Source organism: Symphalangus syndactylus, chromosome 6, assembly GCF_028878055.3.
Source record: "Symphalangus syndactylus isolate Jambi chromosome 6, NHGRI_mSymSyn1-v2.1_pri, whole genome shotgun sequence".
Taxonomy (NCBI): domain Eukaryota; kingdom Metazoa; phylum Chordata; class Mammalia; order Primates; family Hylobatidae; genus Symphalangus; species Symphalangus syndactylus.
This window is the reverse complement of record NC_072428.2, coordinates 36,410,034-36,424,314: the sequence shown is the minus strand read 5'-3', so window position 1 is coordinate 36,424,314 and position 14,281 is coordinate 36,410,034. Positions and strand designations below refer to the sequence as shown.

At 42.9% G+C, this 14,281-nt stretch overlaps 1 protein-coding gene across 8 annotated transcripts in view; it reads left to right on the top strand.

Annotated features, from left to right (window-relative positions):
- Positions 1-14,281, top strand: part of NAV2 (neuron navigator 2) — a 782,645-nt gene that overhangs the window by 492,170 nt on the left and 276,194 nt on the right. For all 8 annotated transcript variants that reach the window (XM_055282148.2, XM_055282147.1, XM_055282146.1 and 5 more), the window contains one exon: positions 4,614-4,731. In XM_055282148.2, coding sequence (XP_055138123.1) covers positions 4,614-4,731 — 118 coding nt within the window. The remainder of the gene's footprint in view (positions 1-4,613; positions 4,732-14,281) is intronic.

Sequence of the window (14,281 nt, the reverse complement as noted above, 5' to 3'; positions counted from 1 at the left end):
CTGGTGTGGTGCGCCTGCCTGTAATCCGGGAATCCCAGCATTTTGCGAGCCCACACCCAGGCCTAGGAGGGAGGATCCTTTGTTCTATGAGTTCCACAAGCCTGGGTAGTATAGCAGAATCCTGTCTCTACCAGGGGGAGGGAATCAACAGTGAGCTGGGCGTGATGGCACCATCTGTAGTCCCAGCTACTCAGGAGGCTGAAGCAGCATGATCATTTGAGTCCGGGAAGCTGGCTGAGTTCGAAGCTGCAGTGAGCTTGGATTACCCCACTGCACCCCAGCCTGGGAGACAGAGTGAGACCTTGACTCTTAAAAACAATTTTTTAAGGGGGGATGGTATAAAATAGATAAAAAATTTACCATTTTAACCATTTTTCACATATACAATTTAGTGGCATTAAGTACATTCACGTAACCAATGGTATGTAACCATCACCATTATTTATCTCCAGAACTTTTTCAACATCCCAAACCAAAACTCTGTACGCATAAAACTTCCCTTTCCTCCCTCTGCCCAGACCCTTTTAACCTCTATTCTACTTTGTCTCTATGAATTTGATTCTTGTAGGTACCTCTGTAAGTGGAAACATGCAGTATTGTCCTTTTGTATCTGGCTTATTTCACTTAGAATTACGTTTTCAAGGTTCATTCATGTTGTAACATGTTTCAGAATTTCACTCCTTTTTCAGGCTGGAGTGCAATGATGCATGATGGCTCACTGCAGCCTTGACCTCCAGGGCTCAGGTGATCCTCCCACATCAGCCTCCTCAGTAGGTGTGACTATGGGCACGTGCCATCACACCCAGCTAATTTTTTGTGTTTTTTGTAGGGAGGGGGTTTCGCCACATTGCCCAGGATGGTCTTGAACTCCTGGGCTCAAGTTTGCCTTTAATTCAGTGGGAAGTGGGGAGCCATTGATGATTTTTTAAACGGGTAATTAGATTAGAGCTGCGCCCTAGGAAAGTTCGTTTGGCATTGGTGTGTAGGTAAATTAAAGTTGAGAGAAGAGCTCTTGTTTCAGAATGAAAAGTTCATTTTGGCAGAGCCGTTTCCAACCACTCTATCCTGTGGAAGTTCTTGTGATTGTACTTGATACTTGTGTGGCCTCACTGTGGCTCTGCAATCGCAGTGTGTGTGTATGTGCACTTGTTGAAATAAGTTTAACCTTGGCTTCTTGCTGTGTTGTGCAAACTCACAAAGAAGCCTAGTTGTAGAGACAGTACGTCTATTTTAAAGAACCTTAATCATCTAAGAAGGGATGAGCTGAGGCACCAGCATCTCATCCCACTCAGCTGTGCCCTTGTTGATGTTCATTTCTCACTCAGCTGATGTTTTAGGTGCACGTGGCTTTAAACTGTAAACTTCATGGTCCCTCCCACGTGGCTGAGGAAATCCCTCCAGGGTTCGAGAGAGCAGTGTGGTGCATCCCCTAGTTAGGGAAGGAAGCCTTGCTTTATATACCAGCCTGGCCGGTTTCGGACTTGTTTTTCTTTTACACTCTGCCATACTTTGTTATTCCAGGTAGGGGATATTCCAGACTCTTGAAATTTGGCTGTGAGAAGGGGAAGAAATCCTTAAGTCATTTGTATCCTGGAGATTTAGAATGGAGGCTGTGGCTCATTTTGTTATGCCCATTTCACGAAGCTGTTAATAAAATTTTTTATTATTAACTTTTATTTACTGAACACTTAGCATGTGCCAGATTCTGTGACCTTTGTATGTATGAGCTCATTTCATCTTCATAATACCAATGATGTAGGTATCATTATCTTGCAAATGACAACACTTAGGCCAGAGGGCACAGAGGGAATTGGTAGCATAGAAACTAAGATTAAAGCAACTCTGTCAGTTCCAGAGCACGCCTCTTTATTACCCTCCTCCCCAATTGCCTTCACTTCCTGAGCCCCAGCATGGGTCAGGACAGGCACTTCCATACAGTGCCACTCTGAGTCTTCACATTGACCTTCTGAAGCAGGCCTTATTGTACTTATTTTACAGGTGAGTAAACTGAAGCCCAGAAAAGTGGAGTCATTTATCCAAAGGCATTCAGATAGCAAGGGAAAGATCTAGGTTTGGGTTTTGATTACTTTTAAAATCTGGGACCGGATGCGGTGGCTCACGCCTGTAATCCTAGCACTTTGGGAGGCTGAGGTGGGCAGATCATGAGGCCAGGAATTAGAGACCAGCCTGGCCAACATGGTGAAGACTTGTCTCTACTAAAAATACAAAAATTAGCCAGGCGTGGTGGTGTGCACCTGTAATCCCAGCTAGTTGGGAGGCTGAGGCAGGAGAATTGCTTGAACCCGGGAGGCGGAGGTTGCAGTGAGCCGAGATCACGCCACTGCACTCCAGCCTGGGTGATAGAATGAGACTCTGTCTTGGGAAAAAATAAATAAAAATAAAATAAATTCTTTCGCTGAGAACATAATAGAGACATGAACCTAGAGTCAGTTGGAGGATGCCACGGAAGGGATGAATAACTCGATTAACATTCATATTTGTGTTCAGGGAGGCATTTAGAATGTCAAAGGGATTGTAAAATAGGTTAGCCTGGGCTCAAATCCTGGCTTAGCCGCTATTTGTGACCTTGGACAGGTTACTTTACCATTTTGCTCTTCAGTTTTCTCTTCTGAAAAGTGGACACAATAATAACCTCTGCCACATAGAATGAGGATTGAATGAGTTAACATGTGTACAATGTTTGTGTCAGTGCCTGGCATGTAGTAGGCACTGTATGTTAGTTGGATTTATTAAGCTCCTTCTCTGCATAAGGCACTCTTTCAAATGTGCTCTTGTAGGTACTTGGCATACGTCATTAAACAAAACAGACCCAAATCCCTACTCTTGTGGAGCCTACAGAACCGGGACCTGAACCCATGTCTGCCTCTTTTCCTTTTAATGTTTATTTTCCTTCCTCTCTCCCTCTTAATAATTTTCTTTAATGATCTTTTAAATTTCAAGTTGGCTATTGTCATTACAAAGGTGATGGTCTACTTCCTGAGCCTTCTTTGTGCTTATAAAATTGAAAATACTCTTGCTTTACTGGATCGTTGGTCTCTGACAACTGGAGAGTCACAGGGAAGGAGACTAGCATGGATTTAAGGATTGGATCCTTGGGCTGTGTTGTGAAATAGAGGGACACTGTGAGTGTACCTTTGCAGTGGAAGACAGAGCTTCTAGGTGAGTGGGTGGTGGACAGGTGCTACAGCTCTCATCTCTTCAGGAACCAGAAGATGCAGCTCCACCTCATCCCTTCCTGGTATGAGGCCCTCATGGTCCCCAGGTGGAGTAGCCAGAGATGCTGCCTCCTTAGAAGGTCTCTGCTTGGCAAACCTGACCCTGGCTCCTGTTCCCATTCCAGGAGTGTTGCGGGGGGCGTGGGGGGTGGCCATTGTGTGAGATTACACTGGGAAAGGCATTTGGAAGAACAGGATGGAGGGTGAGGATGAGACCATATGCTGCTCTGGGAGTCACATGGATCCTTGGAGCAGGCCTACTGGTTGAGGTAGAATGATCACCTTCATCATTTTGGTGGAGACATCATGGGATTAGTACTTGAGCCTGTTGCCACTAACCAGTTGAGGCAGGACATTCTCTTTTTGACCAATCATTTGTTCCTATCCCTCTGAAAAAAAGAGGTGCTGATACCCTAAGGCCTACATGTTCACATATACACTCTTCTGCAAACTCACAAGTCCATGTATGGAACTTGGCACTCAAACTCAGAAGGTTTTTTGTTTTGTTTGTTTTTGGCTTTGATGGTTGGGGAGAAAATTTTCAGGCAAGAGTTTTCTTGTGCTTGTTGGCCTGTTTGGAAAGAAAATATTCTTCTTTCCTGACCATTCTGTGACCAGGAAGAGCAGGTCAGATATGTTCCCCAAGGGGGTCTGCTCTCCTGATTCCATGGGTCAGCCAGTCTTTGCCTTCTAAAATGCTGCACACAACAGTGTTGTGTTTAAATATGTTGGAATTTGCTGGGTTTTGTTCACAAAATCCCAACAGTGAAAATGATGCCTGGCTTTTAAATTAAACCGATTAAATTTGAGATTATTGTGAGGCCGTAAATAACTTCACTCACACAAGAGTAATTGAAGGGGCTCTGTTTTCATACTTGGCTTCTTTTCAAGGGACCCAGGCTCCTGAGAACTCAGAATAGCTCAATAGCCCTCCTTACCCTGAAATGGCCCATTAAGAGATGCCTGTTGGGTGGTAACCTCCCCATACGTTTTCTCAATAAAGAGAAAAGGATGGGAAGGGGTGGGGGAGACTTTGCTTGCATCTAGAGTCGCAGCCTCTCAAAGCTGCAGCCTCTCAAAGCTGTCTGGAGCAGACTGTTTAGTTCTGTGTCCCCTGTCTCATTCAGCCCTCTGCATGTTTTGAAGCTTTCTTTAGTTTTTCCCTGAATCTTGACGGCAGTTCTCTCAATAGGCTAAGGCCCAGCTATGGTTAGCTGAATGCACGATCAGCACAATGCACTGAATTTTAATGGTGCTGGCTGGCCCTGAAAGCTTACCAATGGGACAGTGGCCACTGTGCCGGCCCGAGCAGCTGCCTCAGACTCTGAGAGGGGATCCGACTGGCTTCCTAAAGTTGCCTGTTTGCTTTTTTTGCAGATCTACACAGACTGGGCCAATCATTATCTAGCCAAATCCGGCCACAAGCGTCTCATCAAGGATCTCCAGCAAGATGTGACAGATGGCGTCCTCCTGGCCCAGATTATCCAGGTTGTGGGTAAGAGCAGATTTTACCTTGGGAATAATGAGTTACAGTGGAGCCATCCCAAAAGGCCGGGGTGAGGGGAACAGAACACTGAAATCTCTCAGAAGGCAGCTTTCTGTCTCATGTCTTGACAATTTATTTGATTTGTGTTTTGACTAGGTTGTGTGAGTACAAGCTTGATTTTATGCTTTTCCTGTTAAGGTCACGTACACAGAAATATCATCTTGATTCTCTCAGAAGAAAGGCTGGCCAAGGCCAGAGGGAAATGCTAGTGGTTTGGGGAAGAGGTGTTCTGCCCCACTTCTTGCCTCCCATTATCTTTCTGGCTCTCTCATTTCCCCCTTTAGATGGTACTTTTGTGGATTACTCTGGAAATATTTCCAAAAAAAAGTAATGTGGGGCTGGTTTAATCCTGCCAACTCTACTTGGGTCTGACAAATCAAAGGCTAAGACTCCAGAGAGGATTAGATGGTCCTGGTTAATGCTAGAGGAAGGGAACTTGAGCAGTGGAATTTTTCATGCCTTGGCCATGTGCTGGGAGGAGAGAGTTCCTCCGGTGAAGGCACATGGGTGGATACTGGCCACAGCTTTGCCTTGGGCCTTAAGGTAACCACCCTGTGGGCCTGCCTGAGAGCCCAGAGCAGACCGAGGAGGCTTAGAGGTCAATTGGACAGCATTAGCCTGATTATTGTCGCTGGTAGCCTTGGCCAAAGGAGAAGATGCAAGGAGATGACAGGGCCCAGCCTCTCTGGTGTGTTGTTGTGGAAAAGTTGCTTACCCTTCAAGTGTGAGAAGTAGTCTTTCATAGTTAGAGCTCTGCTCAAATCCGTGGAGTATGTACCTGAAAACATAGAAGGTTGGCCTTAGCTGAAACTTTTGGACTACTGCTGCCATTCAAAGAGAAAGGAGTTTGTTTTCCCTGTTGTCTTATGATTTATTTCTTAAGACTACCTGCCATTGATTCTCCTCTTCTCCTTTTTCCTCCTCTCCCTGTATTAGTTTTCTGTTGCTGTATAACAAATTATCACAAACGTAGCCACTTAAAACAACATGTACTTATTATCTTACAGCTTTTATGCATCAGAACTCTAGGCATAGCTTAGCTGGGTGCCTCTGCAAGGCTTCAGTCAAGCTGTTGCCCAGGGTTGCATTCCCATCTGGAGGCTTAACTGGGGAAGGGTTTGCTTCTATGTTCACTCAGTTTGTTGGCTGAACTAATTTTCTTGCCATTTTAAGACTGTGGGCCCTGGCTTCTTGGTGGCTGTCAGCTGGAGGCCACCATCACCTCCTAGATGCTGCTCTCAGCTCCTTGCCACATGGGCTTCCCAATATCTGCCTGCTTCCTCAGTGCCAGCATGGGAGAAAGCTTCTGGAAGAAGTCTGCTAACAAGGTAGAATCTTACCTAACCTAACATAATCATGGGAATGGCATCTTACCAGCTTTGCCATAGTCTGTTGGTTAGAAGCAAGTCACAGGTCCCTACACCCAAAGGGGACGGGATGATACAAGGGCATGAATACCAAAGTGCAGGCATCATTAGGGGTTGCTGTAAAATCTGTATGCCACATTCCTTTCTCTAGTTCTTCCTCTTCCTCTTACTCTTCATCGTTATTGTCCAAACCTCTTTAAAAATTTCTCTCATTTTCTCAAAACCCTTTTGAAGTAAGTGGTATTCTCTCCATTTTACAGATGCAGAAATTGAGGCCCAGTGAAGCTTAGTAGTCCAATGTCACCTGACTAGTATCCGTGGGAATTCTAACCCAGCCAGTCTGCTTCTAAAGCTTCTGTTCTTTGCTCTGCTGTATTATATCACTTTTTACTCCAGAGATGCTTAACTTAGTGCAGGGCTTTGTCCTCCTTCCCTTTAGTAACCACTTATTGAGCACCAATGTGTTCCAGTACTGTACTCCTTGTTAAGAATAAACAACAAATGTGGAAGGCTGAGACCTCAGAAGAAGGGGTACCATTTTTTTTTTTTTTTTTTGGTAGAATCATCATGGAAATACAACTTGCGCCTGAGCTGGGTTTTGAAGCCCACATCAGCAGAATCACATTATGCATGTGGGCCTACTTTGACTGAGTTTTGCAGCTGTGCAGAGTGTTTCTACCTGAAAACTTCCCAGGTTTTAGCACAGGCAGCAAGAGAGGGAATATAAAAAGGATCATACTGAGAGGTCTTACATTCATTCCAGCTCCATCCCTCCTGATTGTGGGATCAGCTCTGCTGCCTGTTTCTCCATCTTTAAAATGAGGATATCCATGCTTGTTTTGTCTGATCTTACAGCAGTCTTATGAAATTTAAGTCAGGTATCAAATATGACATAAGTTTGAAATCTATGACATGTTCCAGGTAGCACTTGGCAGCAGCTACCTAGAAAGGTATGTATGGAAGGATGATGAGGTCTCAATATCTGTGTCAGTATGTTGTGATACATTAGTCATGTCTGCCTTGGGCTCAGAAGAGGCAAATGGGAGTATGTACGTTGTGCATTTTCTAAACATAGTGCTATGAAAATGTAAGTTAGCAGTTTTATCATTGCTCAGGATGATGCTTCCCTGAATCTATTCAGATGAGATGAACTTCCCTAGACAGTGGCATCTTTAGGCCTAGGGTACTGGTCTGCAGTTCCAGAGACCCAAGTTAGCACCAGTTGTCCAGGCCACACCTGAGGCCACTAAATTGCTTCCCTAAACCCTCCAGCACAGGATCGCTTTGTCCAGAGACTCCTCAAGTAAGGCTGGATGTCAGCATGTGACTCTCTCGTCAGACTGGCTGTGCTGGGGCTTGGAAACTCTGCTCTGTATGTAGAGAACAGACTAAAAGGAGGAGTGAGAAGACAGCAGTTGTAGGCATCTCCTGTGTGACTTCTTTCCTCAGTTGTCTATCAGCCAGCTCAGAGCATTTACTCTTAGATTGTCTTATGAACACAGGTCTCTTGGTGAGAAGAGGGAGAAGCATCTTCTGACTAGGATGCTGAACTATTGGCCATTTGAACACTTTGCTTTTCAAGTCCATGCTTTCCCCCATACATGACCATTAAAAGAAAATGTAAAAATATATTTGTATGTGTACACATATTTAATATACACATATGTATGTATATATAGATATATGGATATCTATATAAAATTGGATTTTCTATATAAAACATGAATTTTCTACATAAAATTTTATATATGTCTACATAAAATTTTCCCAGAATTGGAATCTTACTGACTTGATCTTATACTGGACAGAATTCTAGTGGCTGTACTTGTTCTTTGACTGGCAAGCTCCTACTTATTCTTGAAAAGTGACTTTCTTTTTGAGACGTTTCCTAGCTCCCCCACACAGAACCAGAGGAACCTCCCTCTGTCATCCCACCAGCTGCTGTCTTGGGCCTGGGTCTTAGTTGTCTTCCTTTCTGGGTTCCCAACATTTAGCATGGTGCCTTGCATGCAGTGATGTTCAGGAAAAGTTGAGAGGATTAGGGATAAGAATTTTATTCACTACCAGCCTGGGTTGGATTGTTTCCAATAGGTGGCCTGAATGTTTCCCCTTCTCAACATTTAGTACTCCACTAAACATTCCTCTAAATTGTATGTCACACCTTTCTACTTTCTAGGGATCTACCACAGCTCTCAACTGTCAGGTTTGGAAAGGACCTTTAAAAGCTCCGATCTGATGAATGAATTGCTTCTATAAAAAGTAGTCAACAATCTCTATTAATTACTTCCTGTGATGGGCAGCTTACTACCTTTTCAGGCACTAGTTCTAATGGTGGAGAGTTGGAATCCTTCAAAAACTCTTGTCTTAGATTCAGACTGCTACAACAAAATACCAGACTGAGTGGCATATAAACAAAAGACATTTATTTCTTATGATTCTGGAGGCTGGAAGTCAAAGATCAAGGTGCTGGCAGATTCTATGTCTCGGGAGGGCCCACTTCCTCATTTGCAGACAGCCATCTTTTCACCGTGTCCTTCTATGGTGGAAGGCAATATCAAGCTCTCTTGGGTCTGTTTTATAAGGGAACTAATCCTGTTCATGAGGTCTTTACCCTCATGACCTAATTATCTCCCAAAGGCCCCATCTCCAAACACCATTACATTAGGGATTAAGCCTGAATATATGAATTTTGGGAGGACACAAACATTTAGACCACAGCAGCTCTTCTTTTATTAAGTCCTCCCGTTGGTAGTGTCATTCCCTGTAGGGCTACAAAGAATAATCCAATCTGGGGACAGTGTGAACATCAAAATCAATTGAGAACAACAGTGGATTATAGCCACTAAATAAAATAGGAATCCACAAGCCTATAATAATAAATAGATACATTTAAAAATAGATATATCAATGGAGGAGAAGAGAGGGCCGGACTCTACAGGAGAACGCTGACTGATAAAGGTAGAGGGAGTTGCAACCATCTGGTGAATGGGAGTTAAGGCAAGAATCATCAACGGATGCTGAAATCTAGAGGGGGAAATTTGAGGAGGAGCAGGATTTTCACATAGTCTCAAAATATCTCTCTATTGATTGCTTATTAGCTGCAAAGGGAAACAAAGTAAGCACTAATTGGAGTATCCAGATCACATCATGACTAGGTGATCAAAATTACATCACTGGTGAGGGACAGATGGACGACATGTGCTTCCTGAGGTGATACCCTGAGAAGAACACAACATCAGTTATGCTATATTCCAGTCAGGGATGGAAAACCTGAAACTAATCATAAGGAATCTCAGACAAACCCAAATTGTGGAACATTCTATTAAAAAAAACAGAACTGGGCTATATTGTTCAAAAATGTGAATGCTATGGAAGACAAAGGCTGAGAAACTGTTCCAGGATGAAGGAGACTAAAGAGATGTGACAGCTAAATGCACTACATGATCCTGAACGGCATCCTGTGCAGAGCAATAACATGGTCCAAAGGACATGTTTAGTCAATTGGCAAAACTGGAATGTTGGAATTAAATCAATGTTAAATTGCCAGAATTTATAGCTGTACCATGGAAGACAATATACTAGTTCTTTGGAAATAAACACTAAGCATAAGAAGCAAAGGGCATAATCTATGTGCCTTATTCTGAAATGGCTCAGAAGAAAGATGATATGTGTGCCTTACGGATAAAGAGGGGGAGGGGAGGAGAGGGAGAAAGGAAAGGAGAATGGATGACGTATACGGGAATTCTCTATACTATTCCTGTAACTTTTCTGTAAGTTTGAAGTTATATCAAAATGAAAAGTTAAAAAGAAAACATATCTAAATGAAGGCCTATCAAAATTTGTAGGCAGCAAGATTGTGCCTTTTAAGGGACAGCCCCTTTCTAGGCCCGGGAGGAGTGTAGTGATGATGGCATGGTTGAGGACCCACTCCATCATGGGTCAGGTGCTAAGACCCGACCTATGATGGAGTGGGGATGGTGGGAGGGTGTCAATCACAGAAAGCTTCCTCAGGGAACTTACCTATAAGCCAAGACTTCAGACTTTATTAAGAGTGAGACAGGCAAAGCAGTCAGGGAGGGCATTCCCAGCAGTGAAAATAGTGTGTAGAGAGGAAAGGACAGCCAGAGGGCCAGCGAGGCAAAGTCGGGCAGGGCCACCAGGTATAAGGCAACGAATTCTGGGCTTTAACCCAAGAACAAGGGCCAGTGGTTGAAGAGTTGATTTTTCAGTCTGGGATGTAACATCTGATGTGTGACTTCAAGGAAAATCTTAAATGGTTTTTGTTTTGTTTTATTTTGAGACAGAGTCTCACTCTGTCACCCAGGCTGGAGTGCAGTGTTACGATCTTGGCTCACTGAGGCCTCTGCCTCTCGGATTCAAGCAATTCTCCCACCTCAGCCTCCCGAGTAGCTGGGATTATAGGCATGCAACACCATGCCCAGCTAATTTTTGTATTTTTAGTAGAGACAGGGTTTTGCCATATTGGCTAGGCTGGTCTGGAACTCCTGGTCTCAAGTGATCTGCCCACCTCGGCCTCCCAAAGTGTTGGGATTATAGGTGTGAGCCACATGCCTGGCCTTAAATGCTTTTTACATTCGCTGTTCTTAAGTCTTCATCTATCCCAGACACCCCTGGAGTTGGGCTTCCTAGATAGTGGGATTGTTTGGGACTTTTCCGCCATCATCTTCTATAAGGCAGAAGAAAGTGGGCCTTTTGCTGCTGCTCTTTAGGAGCCTTCCTTTGGTGGCTAAGGTTGGATCTGTGTGTTCAGCGTCTTGTTAGTGTGATTATCTTCTTGAGTCATGAGCTTCCCCAAGTTGGCAGTTGCCTGCCAGCCCATCACAGTGGCATCTCTGTGAATTATTAAGAAGGTTTAAGAGGCCAGGATAAACATCATGAATCAAGAGGGAGACAGGCCTCCCTCCTTTGCTTACGTTGCTGTCACGCAGGGAGGATGCCAGAAGAGGTTGGAGCAAGGGAAGCAGGGAGGGAGAGAGAAGGGGTGGGAGAAAAGGGGATAAGAGTTGAGAGAGGAAGGAAAAGATGAACAAAGGAGGATTGGAGGAAAAGGGAGCAAAGAGAGAGAGAGAATTTCTTCTTAGAAGTGGGAAGACCTGATAGCAGCTTGTTTTCCACCACCATTTGTGCTGCCTCTGAACACAACCAGGAAATTCAGACAACATGTAGGACTATCCCTTCTTTCTGTTGATGATCTACTACCATTATGTGATCCTGGGTCAGTCATTTACCTTTCTGGGGAGCCAGTTTTTGTCTCTTCCCATTGACAGGATTGTTAACTGCCAGGGATGATATGTGCATAGATGCACAAGCTATATTGAAATGCTCTGAATCCTTTAATGAAGTCTTTTGAAAAGTATTAAGCTTGATACCACTGTTCTTATTTTAAAAGTGCACTGATACTTTCCAGTCACTAACTTGTCACCTTGCATGCAGGCAGGTTACTGCATTAGTGGGGCTAAGAAAGTCTTGAATACGCTAGGATAAATAAATTACCATTGGCACTTAAGGATGCCAGTTTTAATCACAGATGAGGACTTTGGGGATGAGTGCCTTTGTTTCTTTGATTATCTGCTTTTGGGATGCAGCCAAAGACCCCCTGCCCTGAGTTACTAAATTCAGCTTTGAAGACCAAGCTCTTCCTTCTTACCAGCAGAATCAGAGCTGCTATTAGCACTCTAATTATTTATGACGACCATAGGAATTCCTGGGAATTTAAGTAAAGGAGAAGTATTTCAAGTATATGAAACTGGAAACTAGGAGGCCCAAAACTCATTTTGTAATTTTATTAATTATTTATTTTGAGATTGGATTAGTCATTTGATTCATCTCTTCCCATATACTCTTTAGAGTGGTTATAATTAGGCTTTACCCTATCAGTTTATTTTGACTTTTGTAAAATGGAAGTATTAGGCTTGTAAGAGTCATGATATTTAAATTCAAAGAGCACCTGACTGGGTTTAGGTGAGAGACCACGAAAAGGAATTAGATGAGAAATTAGATCAAGCCCTTTGGTTTCATTATGCAGGTGGCATATAAAGAATCTTTAAAATGTCCCAAATGACTTATTAGGATCACAGTTATCCATCCTTCACTGTAATGAGCACTAACGACCTAATGCTGAACTGGGTATTGATCAGAATCCAATGACTTATGACTTTGGCCATCACAAGTATCCAGTTGGAAGACACCTTGATTGGCCTTGATTCTCAAAATCCGCATATTTATTCTCTCCAGTGTTGAGTGTCAAAATCCAAGGTCAGAGCTCATGCCTGCCATAATTTCCCAGGTATGAAAGAGTGCCATTTGTCAAGTGTTTGGTTTTTTTGGTCTTTAGTATGTACATCTGTATTACAAGTGGAAGGATAGCTGCCTGAAAATAGGCAGCCATTCTTGATTCATCTCAATGTTCAAGAATCAAGATTTCTTGATTCATTGAGATATTCAGAAGACTTATTTCTTAGTTCCACTCAACAAGTATTTATTGTGTGGCTCCTGTGTGCCAGACACTGTGCTAAGCTCTGGGGTGACTGTAGAAAACAAAGCAGATAAGAATATCTGTTCTTACGAAGTTTACATGCTAGCAATATACTCTGGCTCATTATATTTTCTGATAAACAGAAGAACAAACATCCATGAGCTATTCCATTCAGTGGGCATCTTGTTTGTGCTTTTCATGGCACCTCTTTTGGGAGCAAGGCTTTCTACAATGCCTATCCTAGTGTTCTTATATTAAGAGGAGTTGAGAAAATGCAATGAGATCTCTAAAGATTGGGATTTTCCCAGGTGGGTCATAAACCTTAACATCTATTACTTCTGGCAAGTTCTAAAAAAAAGGTGTAGATTAGACTGAATATATACTAACCAGTCTGTCTTATGGTAATTAGATTTTTGAACAATTTTCTGCCACTAGCTTGCTTCTTAATTTTCACTTCTCTCTCAAGATAGAAACAGTAGAGAAAAAATAAATTCAATTTGAGATAATGATTCAGGTTTCTAAAATCTTGGAGGCTTGGGACACTTTGATTCTATTATCTTTTTCAGACAGTTTCCAATGGCTTTTCTCTTTTTGGAAGTTTTAGGTATCATTTATTAAAATATGATATGATTTTATTTGGGGAATTCAATTTTGCGAGCAGTTATTGAGCTCAATGGATATAGATGTGAAAGGTAAACTATACACGTCTGCCAGGCTCTTACAGCATATTTTGGGGAAACAAGAAAAGGAGGAATTATGTATTGGATGATTAAGAACAAAACAGACAGGTACAGGGTGCTGTGAGGATAGAGGCCTGAGTGTATCTTACCCTTCTGTGGGTGAGGACGTGGGATTGCAGAGGGAGCTTATAAAGGTTTCAAGAGGAGGCTAACCCTTGGTTCTTTACTATGGAGCCCTAGCTGAGTTTCCAAACTGAGATGGAGATATCAAAAAGAAAATTTTTATATATAATGCATATTATCGGGTTAATGATACTACCATTTAGAGAATACTTACTATGTGTTGGGCACTGTGCTAAGCATTTTACTGGCATCATCTAATTCTCATTGCTTCTCTTGTGAAGCAGGTAGTATTAACTGTGTTTTATAGATGAGGAAACTGTGACCCAAAGAGGTTGAGTGACATGCCTGATGTCACACACTAAGAAGCTCTGCAGCTGGAATTCACGCTAACGTATCTTTGCCTCCAAAGCCAGTGTTCTAACCACTATGCTTACGGCCTTTCTTGTGCTGCTGTATTCTCAAACACAGTCTCTCCATAGATATCTCGGACTGTGTTGTGCCAGGGACTCCTCCATACTTATAATGAACTGCATTCACCCAGGGAAGCTGGGCCAGTCCTCCTTTGTATTAGTACTTGATTTCCTGTGAGTGCAGTGCAAACTCTTTCTATTACTTCTCTAAGTAGCTGGGTGCTATTATGACTTCACATATGTGTGTCCCTTGATCTAATTTGGACTTACTGTGTGGCGTTGGTCAAGTCACATAGTGAGAAAGTGATGAAGTCTCACTTTCTCATTTTCCCCATTTGCCACTGCTTTGGGAATAGTTATTAGGACAAACAAAAGCAATATTAGTCTGGCCAAAGATGGGGAGTGAGATGCTTTCATTTGTGG